At 43.3% G+C, this 23,556-nt stretch overlaps 1 protein-coding gene across 1 annotated transcript in view; it reads left to right on the forward strand.

Moving 5' to 3' along the window:
* LOC126482273 (uncharacterized) overlaps positions 1-20,005 on the forward strand; it is a 56,747-nt gene extending 36,742 nt beyond the window's left edge. Inside the window, exon 4 of the mRNA XM_050106259.1 lies at positions 19,681-20,005. Coding sequence (XP_049962216.1) covers positions 19,681-19,737 — 57 coding nt within the window. The 3' untranslated portion in view covers positions 19,738-20,005. The remainder of the gene's footprint in view (positions 1-19,680) is intronic.
* The last annotated feature ends 3,551 nt before the right edge of the window (positions 20,006-23,556 follow it).

Here is a 23,556-nt window from a genome sequence, read left to right on the forward strand (position 1 = left end):
GCTGTAGAGCCTCCAAATACAAATATAGTGTCCTTCAGTAGGAACATTTCAGATAACTTGTAAGTCCGAAGTTTAGTTGTATTATGTCACTGGAAAAGAAAATTTATCTGCATGGGCCATAACATACGTGAGAGAAATGGTCTGGAGGGATCTATTATGGAACACACACATAAATCTTGTTGTAGTGGAAAAAATATCGCAAACTGAAATTCATTGGATGGACCTTAATGAAGTGGAATTCAGCGACGAAAAAAGCGGCTGACAATACACCCGTTATATTATTGAGTTTGTTTGCCACCTTTCTAAGTAGGTTAACAGAGGGGACAGAAAAGATCCAAAGAAGGGCGATGTGATCAGTTACGGATTCGTTCAGAACCGCAAAATCTTAACGGATGATATGAAACATCCTGGTAGAATAGAACTGTATGCCCGATCGAGACTCGAATTCGTGATCTTTACCTTTTGTGGGCAAGTTCTATATAAATTGACGAGGACATCACGGCATGTTCCGTCATCCGATCTCCCAGGAACTACGCTTAACGGAAGAGGAACCGAAATAAGCGAACATTTTTCTGGGCTTATTCGTTGATACTCGACTGTGTCTGCAAAAACGACGGTCAAAGTCGTAGAGGTGTTCGAGGTACCTTGTGTGTCTCTACAGCGAGATTTTCTCAGAAGTGGTGGCTCTGTTATTAGAGCTGCAGGTTTTTAATTTTGCAGCCAGTGTACGAAACCCGATTTTTTTATTTATTTTATTTCATTTTCATTATTTTCATTTATCTACCCATGTCCACAGAAGGTTACTACAAGTATGTTTCTTATCAAATTAGGGGAATCAAGGGCGTTATATTAACTGTAAAACTGCAACTGGATTTCACAATAAGTATCACACATTTTCTATATACTGTATGTGTGAACGGTATTTTGAGTGGTTACAAGCTTTCTAAATTCTCTTGTTCTGATATTGCAGTCTGTTCCTAATTCTTATATTTTATTTCTATGCTTATTCTTCAGGAAGATTTGGCGCATTCTCTTCTATGATACCGATAGTAGAAACATTTTAAATACAGATATTCCGAACACCGAAAGCATCGTGCGAAGGCAGTATTGACACTGTGACTTTTCTTTATACTGGTGAAGGTTTTACGCGTTGACAATAATCTTACGGCAGACCGTGCGTGGCAGGTTACTTTTTCGAAAACTGGCCGTTGCAATTGATTATGAATCCAGATACACTACAGCAATTTCATCGAAGACAATTTCAAATAATTTTCTAATTTTTTTAAGTTCGTTCATCTGAGTTATATCAGTATACACTGGAAAACATCCGTAATTTTCTACAGGCATGGATATATAAATGCAAAACAAAAAGAAAAAAAATAATAATCAGATTTGGAACATGGGGCACAAAGTTAAGAAGTCCTTACGCTAACCATTGTAGCGTGGTAAAAGGCACAGAAATAGTCGACTATCTACGGATCAGCCGAGACACGTGTTCGCTTAATGTAGGCCCTCTGGCACTGGACGAAGTTTCTGGGAAATCGGACTACGGCACTTGCTGTGTTCTCCTCATGAGCTACCCAAGCACGACTCACGGGCCACTCTCACAGCTTTACTTCCGCCACGGCCTCATGTCCTACCATCCAAACTTCATATGAGATCTCTTACGAAACTTGCGGGACTAGCACTCACGGAAGAAAGGATATTGCGGAGATATGGCTTAGCCAGAGCATGGGGGATACATATCACGCTCCATTGACAGACAATCCAGGCAGTCGTTGTGTAACACATAGAGATTTTCTAGCGATTGAAGACAAGTACTATATGCAAAGGCTCTGAGCACTATGGGACTTAACATCTATGGTCATCAGTCCCCTAGAACTTAGAACTACTTAAATCTAACTAACCTAAGGACAGCACACAACACCCAGCCATCACGAGGCAGAGAAAATCCCCGACCCCGCCGGGAATCGAACCCGGGAACCCGGGCGTGGGAAGCGAGAACGCTACCGCACGACCACGAGATGCGGGCAATAAATAATGAATCAATATACAGCTCTCTGTTGTGAAACCTTGTTCTCCGCTGTGATAGAACCATGATAAAATATAAAATCAGACAATGTAAGACAAAACTGAAGCGCTCTCTCTCTCTCTCTCTCTCTCTCTCTCTCTCTCTCCCTCTTTTTCACACAAACACACACAATATTTCCGTCTGTTTCACACAGACATTGATGTGCGCACGCTCTGTAGTGATCACTTGTTCCTCTCGCCGGCCTTAGTGGCCGAGCGGTTCTAGGCGCTACAGTCTGTAACCGCACGACCGCTACGGTCGCAGGCTCGAATCCTGCCTCGGGCATGGATGTGCGTGATGTCCTTAGGTTAGTTAGGTTTAAGTAGTTCTAAGTTCTAGGGGACTGATGACCTCAGAAGTTTAGTCTCATAGTGCTCAGAGCCATTTGAACCATTTTTGAACTTGTTCCTCTAGTGCCAGTTTTGTTACTTGTTCTGTTCTCCATGTTATTATAGTAATGTTAGTCTCGTATAAACCACGAGTCTCCCCAAACACCCTCGCCACCTTCTACAGCTACATCAGTCTGTGTCACTTGATCGTACTGATTATGCACGAGCTACCGCACTTTAACTCCTACGTTGCACCTGCTGAATCCTCAGAAAGTTCAATTCCTTTTGTATGTTCCCTTACTATGCATGAATTTTCGTAAGCGGTGTCTTTGCTTTGAAATCTAGACGGGCCAGCGTTAAGTGGCCGCTACACTTTGCAGTGTGTTGCTCGGTGTTCGCAGAGCGAGGCGGTGTCGCAGGCGGCGTACGACTGCGGCTGGCCGGACGCCAGCCCGCGGTGCCGGCACGCGCTGTTGGTGGTGATGGCGCGCGCCATGAAGCGACTCACGCTCACCGCGGGCGGCATCTACGCCATAGAGAGGAGCACCTTCCTCTCGGTGAGCTCCGCGGCGCCTGCACCAACACTTCCTCATCTTTGCACCTGTTACACGTATTTGTGCTGCAGGATGACAGTTACCTTTAAACATCGATAAATTCAAGACAACACTCGTTACAAAGAGTAAAAATGAAATATAGTAACAACCTCTTGTTCGCATTGTGGTCTTCACTCCTGACTTGATGCAGCTGTCACGCTAGCCTATCCTGTGCAAGCTTCTTCATCTCTACACAACTAAGGCAATCTGCATGCTTCAGTCACATTGATGTAACCACCCCGTGTGTTCGACGCCGACGTGTAATAACTACTCACAGACGGCTGGTGAGAGCACTAACAGTGAAGGGTACATAGTGTCTCCTGGGGGACGCGGGAAGCCAGGCAGTCGTTGCCGTAACGCGGGGAAAGAGCGATTTATCTGACAGCCAAAAGCCGACGATCATTGGCTTTCGGGCCAAGAGTGGGAGTATTTCCGAAACGGCTAAGTTTGTAAACTGTTCGCGTGACGCTGTGGTTAAAGTATACCGTGCTTGGCAAAATGGTGCCATTCAAAACCAGCACCGATGCAGCTGTGGTGCAGCTTAGGCCATAGATAGCATGGATGAACGACTCCTGTGGAGATTTGTACGGGTGAACAGACGTGCGTCTGTTGATCAACTGACTGCCCACATGAATCAAGGGGCTACCAACAGTGTCTCTTCAGAATGAGATTTTCACTCTGCAGCTGAGTGTGCGCTGATATGAAACTTCTTGCCAGAGTAAACCTGTGTGCCGGACCAAGGCTGTGGCTAAGCCATGTCTCCGCAATATCCATTCTTCCAGGAGTGCTAGTTCTGCAAGGTTCGCAGAAGAGCTTCTGTGAAGTTTGGAAGGAAGGAGACGAGGTACTGGCAGGAGTACAGCTGTGAGGACGGGTCGTGAGTCATGCTTGGGTAGCTCAGATGGTAGAGCACTTCGCAGCGAAAGGCATAGGTCCCGAGTTCGAGTCTCGGTTCGGCACGCAGTTTTAATTTCCCAGGAAGTTTCAGTGTCTCTTCAATTAGAGTTGAGTGAACGTTGCTCATACAGGTCTCCTCAACAGGTTCCTAGTTCACGCACACATTCTGACTGGTGTTCATCGGCGACGAAGGCTGGTACTTGCACACCAACACCGCCACTGGACGTCCACTACGAGTCACCGGGGACCTTTTCGGTCAAATCACGTTGATGCTTCCTCGCACAGACTGCCGTAGACCTTTATGGCATGGGACGTCTGTAAGCATAATAGGAGGGAGCGTTATGGTCTGAGGAAAGTTTTCTTGGCACGTCCTCCTTTATCTCGCCATCCTGGAAGGCATAATGGATCAACACACATTTGCATCTACCCTTGGGGACTATACCCACTCCTACACGCAGTCTGTTTTTCTTTGGCGCGATGGCGTCTACCAGCAGGACAATGCAACATGTAATGCAGCTCTCTGTATACGTGCCATCACCATGAATTTACCGTACTGCCAAGGTCACCATACTCCTCGGACTTAAACCCAATCGAGAATCTGTGGGACCACATCGATAGGGCTGTTCGCGCGACGAATCCTCAACAGAGTAACTTTAGCGCAGCTGGTCACGGCACTGGAGTGAGCATGGCTGCACAACACTTTCGATGCCTTCCAAAACCTCACTGACTCTCTTCCTTCACGTCTTGTAGCGCTCCGAACTGCAAAAGGTTGTTATTCAGGCTTTTGACAGTTGGTGACACTAATGTGACTGGACAGTGTATATCCATTTGAAACTCCTTCCTGTACTCAAATCTTCGATTTTTTTTTCATCCTCCCCCCCCCCCCCCCAAACACACACATATTATTCCATTGCCAAATTGACGATCCTCCGATGCCTCAAAGTGTGTCCTGTCAAGCGATCGCTTCTTTTAATCTAGTTGTTCCTCAAAGTTTCTTTTCCCCCATTCGATTCAACAACTCTACGCTTCTTATTCAGTTCACCAAAGTAATTTTCAGCCCTCAAATTTCAAAAGCTTCTATTCTCTTGTAGTCTGAAATCTTTATCGCTCACTTTCGCTTCCGTAAAAGGTTACATACCTTAAGAAAAAACAGCCTGATAGTTAAACATTTCAAGAGCCAAGGGAATTATAGATACTGGCTGCTAGCGGACATTTATTGAAATCAATGGGGAAAGGGGAAAATTTCTGCCGGATCAGGATTCGAACCCAGGTCTCCTGCTTACTGGGCATATGCCTTTAACGTCGAGTCATCCGGATACAGAGGTCATTGTAACTGCACGCACTGTCCTAGCTGGCCTCCCGTCAGTCCCAGATTATCAGTTTGCCCGAAAGAGCAGACATTACATATGTATCGAAATTTGTATGCATTCTTAACAGATTTCTCTTTTGCCAGAAATTCTTTTCTTGCCATTCCCACTCAGCATTTTATATCACCTCTGCTTCGGCCGTCGTCAGTTACTTTTCTGACTTAAACGCTGCATTTTGTACCTCATTTATTACTTTAATCGCCATCACTTGCGATTGCAACTAATTCACTTTATGTGGGTCACCAGTGCATGTAATAAAGTGATATATTTAGTATCCACGTAACATAAAATGTAAATATTGTGATACAATCAAAGTAGAAAAACATCTACATACCTTAAGTGTGCTAGTTGACAATATGCTGTTTGAAGATAATAGACTTCAGCTAATTCGGCAATAGACATTTTCTCATTCCATGCGTTGAAAGAATGCCGAGTGCTCTGATGTGGTCCTCCAGCTGTTCCTATCTGGTGCTTCTCATATCTTGTCTACATACCTAACTACGATCTCCTTCAGGTTCTTACAATGTTTCCACCCTTTATCTTCTTACTGCGACACATTAACTATTTCTGAGCGTCTTTATGTATTTCCCCGAACTGATTCCTTTTTCTATTACGAATATTTCACAGACTGATTTCCTCACTTATTCTTAGTGTCAGTTACGTGTCACATAATATTTTAACATCCTTGCTGTCGTATGATGTTTGAAATGTTGCATCCGCAGCTCGTGGTCGTGCGGTAGCGTTCTCGCTTCCCACGCCCGGGTTCCCGGGTTCGATTCCCGGCGGGGTCAGGGATTTTCTCTGCCTCGTGATGACTGGGTGTTGTGTGATGTCCTTAGGTTAGTTAGGCTTAAGTAGTTCTAAGTTCTAGGGGACTGATGACCACAGATGTTAAGTCCCATAGTGCTCAGAGCCTTTTGAACCAATTTTAAAATGTTGCAAGTATATTCTTACTAGTTTATCCACAACCTATTTTACATTGCCATGCTGCACACGTACAGTCGTAATAAACTATGCTTTGAAGGTAAGAGTTAACCTCCTAAGCTGAAGAGATCTTTCATCACCTGCATCAACCCGCTGTTTTCTCAGAATCTTTCGTCACCACGTTAGCTCATGATAAGCGAGACGAATTCGTGGTGTGTCCCCTATTTCGAGCAAAATACAGGAAAAGAAACTATGAACATAGGTGTAAATATAACGAATTTAAAAGAACAATTCAGCACAACCACATTCACAACTTTACCCTCGTTACATCTGACCACATTAATATTGACGTGTTTCGCAAAAAAACAAGCTTCCATCTTAAGATCCAGGTCATCAAATGGATGTGGCATTCTGATTCTTATGATTGTGTGTTGATGATGGAAGTTTGTTCTTTCAAAGCGCATCCCGTTTCATGTCATCAGATTTTATTTAGATTAAAATTCCACGTGAAGCGGCTGAGAGATATTTGCTTTCCGTTGGAGGAACACCAGTACTCCGAACAACCCGCTGCTGAAAGGACAGTACACAAGACAGTTACAGAAATCCAACTATCTTTCACAGCGCTGGATTAGCCGAGCGGTCCAAGGCGCTGCAAAAAAATGGTTCAAATGGCTCTGAGCACTATGGGACTCAACTGCTGAGGTCATTAGTCCCCTAGAACTTAGAACTAGTTAAACCTAACTAACCTAAGGACATCACAAACATCCATGCCCGAGGCAGGATTCGAACCTGCGACCGTAGCGGTCTTGCGGTTCCAGACTGCCAAGGCGCTGCAGTCATGGACTGTGCGGCTGGTCCCGGCGGAGGTTCGAGTCCTCCCTCGGGCATGGGTGTGTGTTTGTCCTTAGGATAATTTGGTTTAAGTAGTGTGTAAGCCTAGGGACTGATGACCTTAGCAGTTAAGTCCCATAAGATTTCACACTCATTTGAACACACTCCAACTATCTTCTAAATAATCTATGCAAGTCTTAGAATTTTAAAGTCTCTACTAATAAAATAAAAATTTTAGTTTTTAGAGGGAAGGATCGAGCCAGAGCAAAGACTGTGCTAGAAAACAATATTTTAGAACCAGTATAGAATTTTAAATATCTTGGCTGTGAGGTAAGGTTCAAAAATGTCTCTGAGCACTATGGGACTTAAATTCTGAGGTCATCACTCCCGTAGAATTTAGAACTACTAACTAACCTAAGGACATCACACATATCCATGCCCGAGGCAGGATTCGAACCTGCGACCGTAGCGGTCGTGCGATTCCAGACTGTAGCGCCTAGAACCGCTCGGCCACTCCGGACGGCTGTGAGGTAAGTTGGGCTATTTATAATGACAACGATTTTGAGCAAAAAGTAATAAATTTCAAGCTGTATTTGGGCTACTAAAGAAACATTTAAAAATAAAAATTAGGAAAGAAATGAAATGAAATTTTATAAAGTAATAGTTCTATCCACAGGGCCATGTGCAAGCGAAGACTAGGTACCGACTCAAAAGCAACTGAGTAAAATACAGTCGGCAGTAATGAGACTGTTAAGGATTGTTAAAGGATAAGCTGGGATGGATAGGATACGAAAAGATGATATTAAGAAAGGAGTACAGAATCACTTCATTGTACAATATTAAATACCCGTCAGAATTGGATCGACCACTTACAAACAATGGAAAATATCAGACTTCCTAACGTAGCGTTGGATTACAGATCGAGGACAATTTGAAGGCCCAACTGGCTGCAATGTCTAACTATGTAGTGCAGAAGAAGAAACAGAAGAAAGTTACGCGTGGTTGAGCCGTATTCTTCTCTTAAATTTTTAAATTACAGCCATGACCTTGCTACCATCGATCTATGGACAAAATTAAAATAAATGTAGCCTCTAGATGCGGTGTTTCCTGGAGAACACAGTCCTATCAATTCGTTTATTTTGCGACCAAAAGAGAGGAATCTGCAACTACATGTACATTACGTGAGATATGTGTTAGTAATGACGACAGCAACACAAGTAACTGGTAGAAGCACCGAAACGCACTGTCGGTAAGAATTTATCCATTTCTGGATTCGTCTATTAATTTACGTACATCGGACTTCTTAGAAACTAGCTGAAGCATTACAAATCTGAATTTACTCGCTTCTCTTAATTATATCACCTTTCTTGTAGTTATGAAGTATTTTACTCATATATTCGCAGGTTCTTCCAACAGATATAAGTAGAGAACAAGATACTGATTCATAATTAATTATTCTCATTGGTTCAACAAAAATAAGTAATTATTACGTCAGAGATTACCGTGATTCACTGATAATACAAACTAAGACGGGCGGTCTAGGTGAATAATACTTACATTCAGTATACTTAATATTTTCACTTTGGTAGAATTCCAGTAACTTCAGGTTTAAAAATGTGAATTATTTAATACATTTGAAATAAAAATACTGAAATCTTCCATATTCTTTCTTAAGAGATCTTCTCGCATCGTAGTTTACTAGCTGTTTGAAGTATCGAATGACTCTTCTCTGACTGTAGGATGCAAATGAGATCTGTATGAATGGACCACGTCAGCCTTCAGCCATCTCTCCTGGCTGACTGCATATGGAATTATACATTACGTAATTAAAGGCTTTAGATGTCTACGCACAGGTTATATAATTCACGTAACAGGCTGTTGATTTGGCTACGCGGTGATGGCACCCGATAGCGTCCCAGATGGCTTCCATTGGATTTACACAGGGAGAACTGGTCTCCGAGACATCAACGTCAGTTCACTGTAATGCTCCTGAGAACACTGTAACGCGGGTCCGGCTCCGAGACACAGACAATTATACTGCTGAAAGATGAAATCGCCTTAGAAGAAGACATCAAGCATGAAGGGATGCAGGTGGTTAGCAGCTGTCGTGTGTCTTCGATTACTTCGACAGGACCCATGCAAACGCAGTGACGATGTCATTGGGTCAACACATGAACAGATACGGGTGGTCTGCTGCAGAGCTGCATGTTCAACAATGTACGGTCAACGATGTGTTCCGAAACACTTATGCTTGCACCAGAATCGTCCTCTTCCAGCAGAAATGTCACAGATCACCATCTATCCTACATTACAGAGACGACAAGCCTCCGAGTCCCATGTTCTGTAAAGAGTCGTGGACGTCTAACCAATTAGCGCCTAGTGGTAGTTTCATTGTCGTTCTACCTCTTTCCGTAGATGCTCACGACAGTAGCACGTGAACATTCGACCAGTTTCGCCGTTTACGAGATACTCGTTCACGGGCTCTGTATAATAATAGTCTGCTCGTTCACAAAGTCGCGTATCTCAAGGAATTTCTCCATTTGCAGTCCATATCTTCGCTAGGGTGTGCCTGTTCCGCTGGCATACTTTCATTAACGCGTCAGGTGCCCGCAACTCCACCGGTTGCGTCCAACGTCGCGGTGGACAGTGGTCATTATGATTTGGCTGGTACATATAACTACGCAAAATCTCGACAGTAAGGTATTTTTATTCTAATGTTCATATTAGCTCACTTGGCAGAACGAACATTTATATTGTACAGAAGCTTCCTGGAAAGTGCACTGCATCGGTAAAGTAAATCACATACGCAACGCTTGTGCGACCGGGTCTAGAGTACTGCTCCAGCGTTTGGGGACCTTACGTCGGCGTATCAGTAGACATGGACAAAAATCGGAGACACGTTGGTGGGCCTTTAACGTAAGTGTGACAAAGATTCACAGGGAGCTTGATTGGGAATCTCTGGAAGAGGGCCACGCTGCCTCCAGAACCCTTCTCCTGTAAACTGGTCAAGAAAGATTGTACGTCGATATTGTACGTCGATTCCGCTGGCATCGTAATTTATCTCCTGGAGGAATCAGGAGACCAGAATAGAATAAGGGCGTCTACAGTTGCATATAGTGACTTTTCCCTTACTCGGAAGGCTAGTGAAATATGATAACTAAATACGAGTACCTAAAATTTGTAAACATTACCATCCATCATGCATTAGACAGGATCGTGTAGGGTGCATAAAAAATAAAACTAACAAGGCTTAATATGTTTTGCAAGACGCCAAGTTGATGATTTTTCAAGAAGGAAGTAATGTTCAGGAATTCATGACATAGTCAGAGAACGGTTTGGTTGTGTTGATAATATTACACTTTTCGTTGCATAAAATTTGATCCCCAATTTTATTGCAGAGGGTATTTGGCCAGAGAAGAGACTGCCGAAATACGTACGGCTGTGCGTTCAGTATTTCAGTTGCAACGTGGATTAGTGTGATTAGATCCTCTTCTATTGTTACAGGCGTAGCACATACATCAAATACGAACGTTTTAGATGAGGCTTGACGGTGCCTATTAAAGAAACCGACTGAAAATCCAAGTTTCTTAACCGGTCACACTTTTTCTTCTTTCCACTACACGTTCCGACGGATTAAGACCTACGTTATCACTTGAATTTGTGTCATGTATGTGCGATTTATATGTAACGTGTACGTGATGCAAAAAATGACTGGTAAAGCAACCTGTGACCACTGAACGACAGTGTCAATGGGTGCCAACGAGAAGTTATTCATACAAATCGCTCGTGTTTAATTTCACTGCCTGAAAAAAAAAAAAATGAACCACCCAGAAGAAATGACTGGATACCAATGTAACTTCATACATGTACACACCATTGGCGGGTATGTAAAAGACAGAGTTGTAATTTTCCGTGACAGGTAGTATGGCCACCAGATTGCCTTAGTGCTGTCCAAAAAAAATGGCTCTGAGCACTAGGGGACTTAACATCTGAGTTCATCAGTCCCCTAGAACTAAGAACTACTTAAACCTAACTAACCTAAGGACATCACACACATCCATGCCCGAGGCAGGATTCGAACCTGCGACCGTAGCGGTCGCCGGGTACCAGACTGAAGCGCCTAGAACCGCTCGGCCACAAAGGCCGGCTAGTGTTGTCCATGTTTAGTGTTGTCACCAGGCTTCGAAGGCTACATAAGGGGTGCGAACAGCGACAAATATTGAGTGATCACTGTTGAAAAGTGACAAGCCGTTTAGCTCCTCACCTTTCATTTATTTATCGTTAACAGTCGGCTGGAGAGGAGTTAAGTTTGTTTAGATGGATTAATAATATTACAGTGATAGCGTTGATTTCATTTCCTATTTTTTAAAATTTTTTTTAATTTTAACCTAATGCTGGCCGTATTTACTGCTTTTCTGTGTGAGCTATGGAAGTGGAGAGCGCTGCGGATACGAGACAGGTGACATGTAGAGATGCCCGCTGAAACGACCCCGGTGAGCTGAGGAAACGCGGCCCTTCACAGAACTGTGGGCAGAGGTTTCCTACAATCATTCTTTCCACACAACTGTCGCGAATGGAACGCAGGTGGAAGTTAAATAACGGAGGTACTCTACACCATACACCGCATGGACCTTTCGAAGTTATAATTTGTAGACAGAACCGACCTTATTAAAGTCACAAGACTTGAAATTTGGACTATATCTGTAGATTTCTTCCATGTATTGGAGGTCCAAAGTTCAAATTTATGTTCGCTAAACGTCCCAGTGGCGGTACGCATGTCTGTATGGGGAAAGAGTATCATCTCAAGTTGCGCATCATATCCTTTGCACTCTCTCCACTATTTTGCGATAACACAGAATGAACCGCGCTTCGAAATTTTGAATTTCAGTGTCCTCTGTAAATTCTATCTAGTGCGGATCTCATATCTTGCTGTAGTACTCCTGAAGAAGAGGAACAATCATTTAAACATCTGGAAGGGGGGGAGGGGTGGATTGGAGAGGATGGAGCCCTATAGCTCAAACCAGCAGGGGCATCTGGGTGGCACAAGTGGCTGTCAGCTATCTTGGCGCGTTTCTCATCTAGCAATAGTGCTGAAGATGGCAGTCAGTGAAGGACACGAGCGCCGACGAATGCAGGGCCGTGCGACAGGTGTCTGTCAGCTGGTCAATAATGAAAGGCAATACTCTGCGTACTGAAAAAGTTGTAATTCTTCCCATCCTTCCTTCCTATTACGTACAGCAGTAATTGCTCCGTTATACATTGTTTTTCGAGGTATCAGTGCTGACAGGCAGTTCGTGACAGCACTTGTGATGTGAGCATTGCCTGGGTTCGGGTTTCACAAGACTGTAGATACAGGTAATACGTCTCAACATACCTCTGTACTTCATTCAAACCCCAGTCTGCTTCCATCACGCAATTTGGCCCCACATTGATGTGTCTCTCTGTCAGTAGAGCGGCTGTGACTCGGTGCAATAGTATTCGCCTCCCAGCGTGTGACTCTGCTCTGGGCTTCCGTCAAACATCACGAATCCAGAAATGGAGAAATTCTTACCGACAGTGCGTTTCGGAGCTTCTACCAGTTACTTGTGTTGCTGTCGTCATTACTAACACATATCTCACGTAACGTACATGTACACTCCTGGAAATGGAAAAAAGAACACATTGACACCGGTGTGTCAGACCCACCATACTTGCTCCGGACACTGCGAGAGGACTGTACAAGCAATGATCACACGCACGGCACAGCGGACACACCAGGAACCGCGGTTTTGGCCGTCGAATGGCGCTAGCTGCGCAGCATTTGTGCACCGCCGCCGTCAGTGTCAGCCAGTTTGCCGTGGCATACGGAGCTCCATCGCAGTCTTTAACACTGGTAGCATGCCGCGACAGCGTGGACGTGAACCGTATGTGCAGTTGACGGACTTTGAGCGAGGGCGTATAGTGGGCATGCGGGAGGCCGGGTGGACGTACCGCCGAATTGCTCAACACGTGGGGCGTGAGGTCTCCACAGTACATCGATGTTGTCGCCAGTGGTCGGCGGAAGGTGCACGTGCCCGTCGACCTGGGACCGGACCGCAGCGACGCATGGATGCACGCCAAGACCGTAGGATCCTACGCAGTGCCGTAGGGGACCGCACCGCCACTTCCCAGCAAATTAGGGACACTGTTGCTCCTGGAGTATCGGCGAGGACCATTCGCAACCGTCTCCATGAAGCTGGGCTACGGTCCCGCACACCGTTAGGCCGTCTTCCGCTCACGCCCCAACATCGTGCAGCCCACCTCCAGTGGTGTCGCGACAGGCGTGAATGGAGGGACGAATGGAGACGTGTCGTCTTCAGCGATGAGAGTCGCTTCTGCCTTGGTGCCAATGATGGTCGTGTGCGTGTTTGGCGCCGTGCAGGTGAGCGCCACAATCAGGACTGCATACGACCGAGGCACACAGGGCCAACACCCGGCATCATGGTGTGGGGAGCAATCACCTACACTGGCCGTACACCACTGATGATCGTCGAGGGGACACTGAATAGTGCACGGTACATCCAAACCGTCATCGAACCCATCGTTCTACCATTCCTAGACCGGCAAGGGAACTTGCTGTTCCAACAGGACAATGCACATCCGCATGTATCCCGTGCCACCCAACGTGCTCTAGAAGGTGTAAGTCAACTACCCTGGCCAGCAAGATCTCCGGATCTGTCCCCCATTGAGCATGTTTGGGACTGGATGAAGCGTCGTCTCACGCGGCCTGCACGTCCAGCACGAACGCTGGTCCAACTGAGGCGCCAGGTGGAAATGGCATGGCAAGGCGTTCCACAGGACTACATCCAGCATCTCTACGATCGTCTCCATGGGAGAATAGCAGCCTGCATTGCTGCGAAAGGTGGATATACACTGTACTAGTGCCGACATTGTGCATGCTCTGTTGCCTGTGTCTATGTGCCTGTGGTTCTGTCAGTGTGATCATGTGATGTATCTGACCCCAGGAATGTGTCAATAAAGTTTCCCCTTCCTGGGACAATGAATTCACGGTGTTCTTATTTCAACTTCCAGGAGTGTAGTTGCAGATTCCTCTCTTTAGGTCGCAAAATAAACGAATTGATAGGACTGTGTTCTCCAGGAAACACGAAACAATTTAATAACTACCAGAGTGTTTGGATCCCCTTCCACGACAAAGGGAGGCTACATTTCACTCGCTTCCAGTTACTTGCATTTGAGTCTACAAAGTCGCCTATTCCATCAACTACTTCCACTTTCTTCATCAACTGGTCAGGATCAGGCCCTTTCACGTATGTTCATGCAGCAGTATACAAGACGAAATACTTCATTATACTTTGAGAAAGCACACTTTCATGTTTTTGAAACAAATATCTAAACTATGTTTCCAAAATTTTAGTATGTAATATTGAAGGCATAAAATTTAAGAACTTTAACCGGCTAGGTTAACCCAAGGATAATTATCATTATTTGTTTGTATGACGGGACACTAAAGTTGCCCTCTTTTGTGTTTCTGTGTGTTTTGTTTTGGTGGTCGAGAAAAACTGAACTGAAATCCCATAGTAGTGTCCTGATGCAAGCGTTGTGGAATATCCTGTAGGTACAGTTATATTGGCTATTGACTGGTGTCTTAGTAGTGCGTAAATCATCGATAAATACCAAATAAACGAAAATACCTGCATCTTGGCGATTCTGCTTCTATACTGCTTAGGCTGGCACTTTTATTAGAAGGGTGTGACGGGTCACACGTATCTCAAAGAATGCTTATTTTGTATTATAAAACTTCGTTTCACCAAAGTTCCTTGAACAGTCAGTTTTGCTTCGTTTAACATGCTGTGATGCTACAAATGGGGACTATTCAACAAAACATGTGCATCAGTTTATTTAATTAGGCTGCAGGACTCTACTGAGTTTAGCATGTTATGTAAGAAGGGTATAACTCAACTAACAGAAATCTTCCCACAATTGTTCTGAAGGACGCGCCACCCAAAATGGTCATCGTACCTAGCGGTGAAATTACTTGTATAGCCACTCAGAGATCATAGTGGTAACGAAACGGAGAATGTAGAGAAATGGCCAAGAAACCGAATCCTCTCTTCTAAAATACACACATCAAAAAGAGTTTTGGATCATCCCAGTTCTCAGAACTCGGGAAGATAGACGTTGACTCTGGATATTGTATCACAAACAAAGTCCCTTTGACTGTTCAGAGATGTCACTAAACCCGCCCAAAGATGTAAACAACCATGGATGAGTAGCGCCTATTAGACGGAGGGGGCCGACAGCCGATCAGTTCCAGTCATTCCACTAGGAAGGTGTTAAACGGCTCGTGTTGTCTGTAATTCAACCATGCCTAGACGGTCAATACCGCGGTTCGATCGCATCCACATTGTTAATTTGTGCCAAGAAGGGCTCTCAACAAGGGAGGTGTCCAGGAGTCTCGGAGTGAACCAAAGCGATGGTGATCGGACATGGAGGAGATACAGAGAGATAGGAACTGTCGATGACATGCCTCGCTCAGGCCGGCCAAGGGCTACTACTGCGATGGATGACCTCCGGATTATGGCTCGGAGGAACCCTGACAGCAACGCCACCATGTTGAATAATGCTTTTCGTGGAGCCACAGGACGTCGTGTTACGACTCAAACTGTGCGCAACAGGTTGCACGATGCGCAACTTCACTCCCGACGTTCATGGCGAGGTCCATCTTTGCAACCACGACACAATGCAGTGCGGTACAGATGGGCCCAACAACATGCCGAATTGAACGCTCAGGATTGGCATCACGTTCTCTTCACCGAGTGTATCATATGCCTTCAACTAGACAATCGTCGGAGACGTGTTTGGAGGCAACCTGGTCAGGCTGAACGCCTTAGACAGACTGTCCAGCGAGTGCAACAAGTTGGAGGTTCCCTGCTGTTTTGGGGTGGCATTTCTGTGGAACCGACGTGCGCCGCTGGTGGTCATGGAAGGCGCCGTAACGGTTGTAAGTTACGTGAATGCCAGGTGATGCCAGGTGCTGCCAGTTGATGCAAAACTTATTTTGATATGTGTATATCAAAGAATTTTGAAGGTGTTCGAGATCAGAATCTTGGGAGTATATCGTAAAAGTTTGAGATATTTGCTGTGCATGGCCATCTTGGATCCTAGGTTTTGGTCTGCTGGGGACGCTCAAAATGTTCTAAACAAAAACTTTTTTGTGGTTTTCCAAGGAACCGCCTTTGAACTAACGGTGCCGCTAAAAGTCCCATCATGCTTATCATAGACCACGTCAAATGCAGAATGAACAAATCGATTTGTTCCGTTTGCCTAAGCAGAAGGAAGTGTTTAATACTCATAGTTTGACTCTGTACTGTAGGATAGTGACGCTAAGATGATACATCTGCTGCGTACAGAAATGGTTCCTAGCCCACGGGCTTTCAAAACACTTGATCCTACCTCATTATCGACAATAGAACCCGCCATACGACCAGCGGAAAATCGCGGATATTATGCCTGGCATTTTGGAGCATACTGGTAAGCATGCTTTCGCACGCATACCGATCGATATTGATCTTACCATGAGAGCCATCGCTTGTTTCTGTACACGAGATGTATCTCACCTCGTTCGCGTTTTGGAGTAACAACGTCCATTAGAATCGCACCAATAAACCCCTTATTCTTTAAAGGATCAAACTCCCATGTCCATATAGCTACAAAACTCTGATTTGTTTAAAAACGAGTTACTTGGTTAAATACTGAACGTTACGCATGTAATCGAGAAGAAAATATACAAAAGTTTTTAAATTATGTTTAAAGTTTGTGGGAATTCACTGTACTGAATGAGTCTGCTCTGGGTAATTTGTGCTCTGTTTTAAGCAAAATTTAGCTGTCGAAGAATCTCAACGTTTATGAGGTCATATATCCTCAGTTACGTGCAGTACGACAATATAACTTTTTAGGTACATTCACTGGCATATGTTAATACTGTCTGCTCGATGTGTTATGAATACAGTTAGTAGAAAAAGAGTAATGAATTAAAACGCCATGCGTGATGCGACAGTTTTACTGCATGATAACTAAAATGTAGTAAGCGGTAAACTACACTACTGTCCATTAAAATTGCTACACCAAGAAGAAATGCAGATGATAAATGGGTATTCATTGGACAAATAAATTATACTAGAACTGACATGTGATTACAGTTTCACGCAATTTGGGTGCATAGATCCTGAGAAATCAGTACCCAGGACAACCACCTCTGGCCGTAATAACGTCCTTGATACGCCTGGGCATTGAGTCAAACAGAGCTTAGATGGCGTGTACAGGTACAGCTGCCCGTGCAGCTTCAACACGATACCACAGTTCATCAAGAGTACTGAGTGGCGTATTGTAACGAGCCAGTTGCTCGGCCACCATTGACCAGAGGTTTTCAATTGGTGAGAGATCGGAGAATGTGCTGGCCAGGCCAGCAGTCGGAGATTATCTGTATCCAGAAAGGCCCGTACAGGACCTGCAACATGCAGTCGTGCATTATCCTGCTGAAATGTAGGGTTTCGCAGGAGGGTAGAGCCACGGGTCGTTACACATCTGAAATGTAACGTCCACTGTTCAAAGTGCCGCCAATGCGAACAAGAGGTGACCGAGACGTGTAACCAATGGCACCCTATACCATCACACCGGGTGATAAGCCAGTATGGCGATGACGAATACACGCTTCCAATGTGCGTTCACCGCGATGTCGCCAAACACGGATGCGACCATCATGATGCTGTACACAGAACCTGGATTCATCCGAAAAAATGACGATTTTCAATTCGTGCACCCAGGTTCGTCGTTGAGTACACCATCGCAGACGCTCATGTCTGTGATGCTGCGTCAAGGGTAACCGCAGCCGTGGTCTCCGAGCTGATAGTCCATGCTGCTGCAAAGGTCGTCGAACTGTTCGTGCAGATGGTTGTTGTCTTGCAAACGTCTTCATCTGTTGACTCAGGGATCGAGACGTGACTGCACGATCCGTTAGAGTCATGCGGATAAGATGCCTGTCATCTCGACTGGTAGTGATACGAGGCCGTCGGGATCCAGCACGGCGTTCCGTATTACCCTCCTGAACCCACCGATTCCATATTCTGCTAACAGTCATTGGATCTCGACCAACGCGAGCAGCAATGTCGCGATACGATAAACTGCATCGCGATAGGCTACAATCCGACCTTATCAAAGTCGGAAACGTGATGGTACGCATTTCTCCTCCTTACACGAGGCATCACAACAACGTTTCACCGGGCAACGCCGGTCAACCGCTGGTTGTGTATGAGAAATCGGTTGGAAACTTTCCTCATGTCTACAAGTTGTAGGTGTCGCCACCGGCGCCAACCTTGTGTGAATGCTCTGAAAAACTAATCATTTGCGTATCACAGCATCTTCTTCCTGTCGGTTAAATTTCGCGTCTGTAGCTCGTCGTCTTCGTGGTGTAGCAACTTTAATGGTCAGTAGTGTAGTTTTCTTTCATCAGTCAGTGGGGTGTACTACAGAGAAAAATTACGTGCGAAGTGTTTTGCAAGTCTTTAAATGCTCTCCCTCTTTAAACTCTAGGTGACCGTATTCTGGCTATTTGCGTACTGTGAGTTACACTGACTCAAGACGTATAGAGAGTTTCCTACCGAGCAGGCTGGCACAGTGGTTCAGCACAGCGGACTCACATTCGCGAGGACGACGGTTCAAACCAGCGTCCGGCCATTAATTTAAGTTTTCCGTGTTTTCCCTAAATCTCTTCAGCCAAATGCCGGGGTGGTTCCTTGGCAATGGCACGTCCGATTTCCTTCCCCATCCGTCCCTAAACCGAGCTTGTGCTCCATCTCTAATGACATCGTTGTCGACGGGATGATAAATACTAATCTACTCCTCCTCCTCCACACAGTTTCTAAGTGTAATACGTCGTAAATAATTACATGAAATATATGAAAATATTTTTTTTTTGCCCCTGGAAGACAGGCATCCATCCTGTAATAGGACTCACGCATCAGGTTAGCGAATAACAGACTATACAAGGTGGTCAGAAACTGTCTGCAAAGGCTTGTAAGGGTATTGCAGGGTAGGTTGTTCTGAGAAATATCTGTTAAGCAAAAAATTCGATAAGTTTCAGAGTTTCAGAGTTAATTAGCAGACATGTTCTTCGTTTGGTTTCGTAAAGCCGAACACGATAGCAATACAAAAACAAGACTTGGGTCGGTAGTAAGTATCGAACCCAGGCTACAGGCTGAGTAATTCCGTGGGCTACCATCTGGGCTATGAGAACAACTGGTAGTAATTGTATTCGGCGGGACACTTGAATCTGCATGCGAAACGGCCTGAGTGGCTAACTTCTATGAAAATTAACTCAGAAAGAGCGCACGTGTCGAGTGTTTTTTTTTAACCATTACTTCTCAACACAAATTACCCTTCAGCAGGCTTACAAGTTTTTCAAACAACGTCGCATGAAAAAGACAGGATTGTCTTAACTGAAAAAGAAAATATGTTCTACCTCAGACCAATTTTTAGCTAAGCAAATGTCTTCTGATGCATGGAGGACGTTAAAACATATCAGTCCTGTGGTAACAACATAAATCAAATAGTCTGACCATGTTCACGTTGAAGTACCTATGTCCCAGTGTAAATGTGCTTGCTCAAGGAAATTCGCCGCTGGTCTGTTGCAGTTGCTGAACGCAGGATACTCCTACTACGCGCTCTTGAAGAACTTCAACAGCCGCTAACAACACAACATACCGCTGGCAAGAGTGGTGGGCAACACAGACACTGAACAAGAAAAATCTCTCCTGGCTGACAACTCACCTGCAACTGATGCTAAATACGCAGCTACTGATCCTTCCCGCACGAACAATGAATGAAGATGAGGCCAGCTTCTGCTTCGGTGGCAGCTACCGTTCTCGCTGATTTCATCAACCCAAGAGACGAAAAGTGATCCTTGCACGCTAGATTATCCGCCTTCGCTCTAATACTAGTGGACTAGCAGTAGACTAACGCACGTAACGAATCGGCTACGCTGCACTGAAATCAAAATAAATGCATTTATAGTGAGTGCTCATACTCGTCTACTGTTTTAATTAAGAAATAAATGATTTATTTACTGCAATTTTGTCATATGATGACATGTTTGGAGACAGTGGCTGTTATTTGAAGACAGATGTTGATGGTGTTGAGACAGCAACCAGCCACAAATTTATTTTCAGTTCCTTTATTCAAAGGGAACCGTTACCGCTTTCGAATCGTTGTGATTCATCTTCAGACGGTTCATGCTTTCGTTAGAACACTTTTTTACAGATTAATCGTCGTAAAATGTAAATAATACATAAGTATAAGCACGCCACACAGATGGTTGCGTTTAGATTTTCATTGGATGTGACTTGGCTCTGAGCACTATGGGACTTAATTGCTGAAGTCATCAGTCACCTATAACTTAGAACTACTGAAACCTAACTAACCTAAGGACTTCACACACATCCATGCCCGAGGCAGGATTCGAACCTGCGACCGTAGTGGTCGCACGGTTCCAGACTGTAGCGCCTAGAACCGCTCGGCCACTTAGGCCAGCTGTGACTTACGTGAAATGCCGGTTTGGAGTGTTTGTTTTCATTACAGTCGTCCAACAGATGTGAATACATTCCCATTGCATTCTTATCGTTGCACACGTAAATTTTTCTCGCTGAACACGTTAGATTTGTCAGATAAAAGATTTCTAGCACTCACCACATGTTTTGATACAATACAAAGTGCTTACAAACTCATGAGTGACAAAGATGCTATCATATACCGTAACATCATGAAGATGTTTGCAAAAAGATCATAAATTCACTTATGCAACTCAAACGCTTTTTACACTAGTACAGAGGGACATTGACTTTGTGAGCTTTAGAGCGAATACTGTTATATTAATTACAAACTTGATCCAAGTTATTATTATTTTTTTAGTACTGTATTGGTAAGATAGTACATTATTTATTTATATTTAGCATCATGACAATTGTAGTAACATATAAATTTGCTACTTGATCTGCAGATAGGCATAGGAATATTATTTGCTTTGGAGGGTGGAAAATAATATTTGGAAATTTTTCAGGAAAGGGGTGTTAGCTAACTCGGTTTGTTCATTAAGGATATAGTCTGGGGTGCCACTTCTATGTGTGTGTATTTCAATTTCTTCCAAAAATTGTCATAGTGGCTCCTTTTTCTGCTAAATGTAAGATTTTTAAGTTGTTCTCAATGTTTCTCACTGAATGGTTTTCTTCAGCGGTATGAGCTGCAAATGCATATTTGTTCAAGTTGCCAAGCCTTAAAGCATCAATGTGTTGTTTGTATCTAACTTCAAAACTTCTGCCTGTCTATCCAATGTAGAATTTTGGGCATGTATCACATTTAAGTTTGTATATTCCTGATTTACCATACGGACTCTTGGCGGTATCTACATCATGGATTACTTTTTGTTGTAATTTATTATTTGTGGAAAGGCTGATTGTGATATTTTTCCTTTTAAATAAGTTTGCTATTTGGTATGATAGTGGGCCTATGTATGGGAGAGTAGCATATTCAGATTTGGCTACTGTGGCACACCGGTTTGGCTTGGAGTGCATGTTGTGTTGATTACTGTGAAGTGGATCGGTGGTTTTGCTGCATTTTGTTGTGGAGTTCTTCTATTATTATGGGTTTATATCCATTATAATGAGCGACTCTTTTAATTATATTGATTTCATTTTGTTGGTCTGTGTCACTCATTGGTAGTTTTTTAATTCGGTGTACCATTGCTCTGAAATATTTCATTTTTTGTTGTCGGGGTTGGCAAGATGAGTTGTAAATACTGACATCTGTGGTGGTAGGTTTTCTGTAAATATTAAATTGATGTTTATTGTTGCTATTGCATATCTATAGGTCAAGAAAGTTAATGCTTTTATTAGTTTCATGTTCAATTGTGAATTTCATATTTTTGTGTATTTTGCTTAGATCTGCTGTTAATGTATCAATTTCATTGTGTTTACCATCAGAAGGTAAGATTACATCACCAACATATCTTCTGTTGTACATTATTTTGTTTGTGATACGCTGGTTGAGTGAGAAAAAATTTTATTCTTTATGGTTCATGTAAATATCAACCAATATCCCTGCTAAGCTACTTCCCATTGCCAAACCATCATGTTGTTGATACAGTTTGTTGTTGAAGCTAAAGTAATTATGCTCTTTGTAGAGTGAAAGTATTTCTATGAGTTCACAGAGCTCTGCAATAATAATTTTCTTATATTCAAGTAGACTGTTTCTTATAATGTTAATAGTCTCTTTGACAGGGATGTTTGTGTATAGATTGACTGTGTCTAGTGATACTAATTTAGCTGTTGGTGGGATGTGGATGTCTGTAATCAAGCTTATGAGTTCATGTGTGTTATTTATCGTGTAGCTATTTTCAAATGTATGGTATTTGCTAATGAGGTCTTTTGGTTTACAGCTTATTAAGTATACGTGGCTTTTTCTTGAGTTAACAGGCAGAAGAGACAATTCTCTTTATGAACCTTTTGCTGTGCACACAGTTTTGATGCTGAGGGATTCATTACTATACAGTTACGTATTTCATATTTGTTCAGTAAAATGTTACAGTTTTGTAGTAGCTTATGGAGTTGAGTTTGGAATTTTATTGTAGTATCTGGCTTTATTTCAGTAATATTGTTGCTACGGAAAAATTTCAAGGTTGTCTCTATGTATTCTCTTCCATGCTTTATGAGCAAAGAGTTTCCTTTGTCAGCTTTTACTATGAGTGCTTTACTTTCAAATAGTTTGCTGTTAATATTTTTCAAATCTTTAAGTTCAGTGTTTTTGTGGGTATTATTTGTTTGTAGTTATTTCATTATCATTTTATTTGTTTTGTATGCAAGTGCATTTTTCTCACTTGTGTCTAGTTTTGCTGTATCACATGCAAGTTTTGTGCAGGCTATGAGATTTTTAACACTGTGGTTATTGAGATTTGCTTCAGGATTATGTCTCAGACCTTTATTTAATAAAGGAAGTTCACTGTTGCTGAATTTGATGTCAGTTGTATTAATAACTGTCAAAGAAATTGTGTTGGCTTAGCTGTTTGTTTTTATCCCACTCGGAATTGTTCATAAATTTTAAACCTTGTATTTTCTTGTTGTGTGTGGATAAGATAATCTTTTGTTCTTTATCTACTTTATCGTCTGTGTGCTGTAGGATGTGTGAGAATTATAAGGGTGAGAGGCTGTGTCCTAGCTGCAGATGCAAATTGTACATGACCTTCTTTAAGTTTTCTTTTTTCTTGTATTGCATTTTTATCTCTGTTTTTTCTATATGTTTTCACAATTTTGCTTAGCAAACTTGGCAGCTTTAGTTTTGCAGTTAACTTCGACTTTGACGTATTTCGAACTACTTTAAATGACATACACTCGTTGTTGAATTTAATGTTAAGAGACGTTTTCATCAGGTTAATTTTATGTGTCATGAAATCTTATATATTTCTCATTACCTGGCGAGGTAAGCTTAATGCAATTTTGTCATATGATGACATGGTTGGAGAC

This window comes from Schistocerca serialis, chromosome 5 (genome assembly GCF_023864345.2).
Source record: "Schistocerca serialis cubense isolate TAMUIC-IGC-003099 chromosome 5, iqSchSeri2.2, whole genome shotgun sequence".
Classification (NCBI taxonomy): Eukaryota; Metazoa; Arthropoda; class Insecta; order Orthoptera; family Acrididae; genus Schistocerca; species Schistocerca serialis.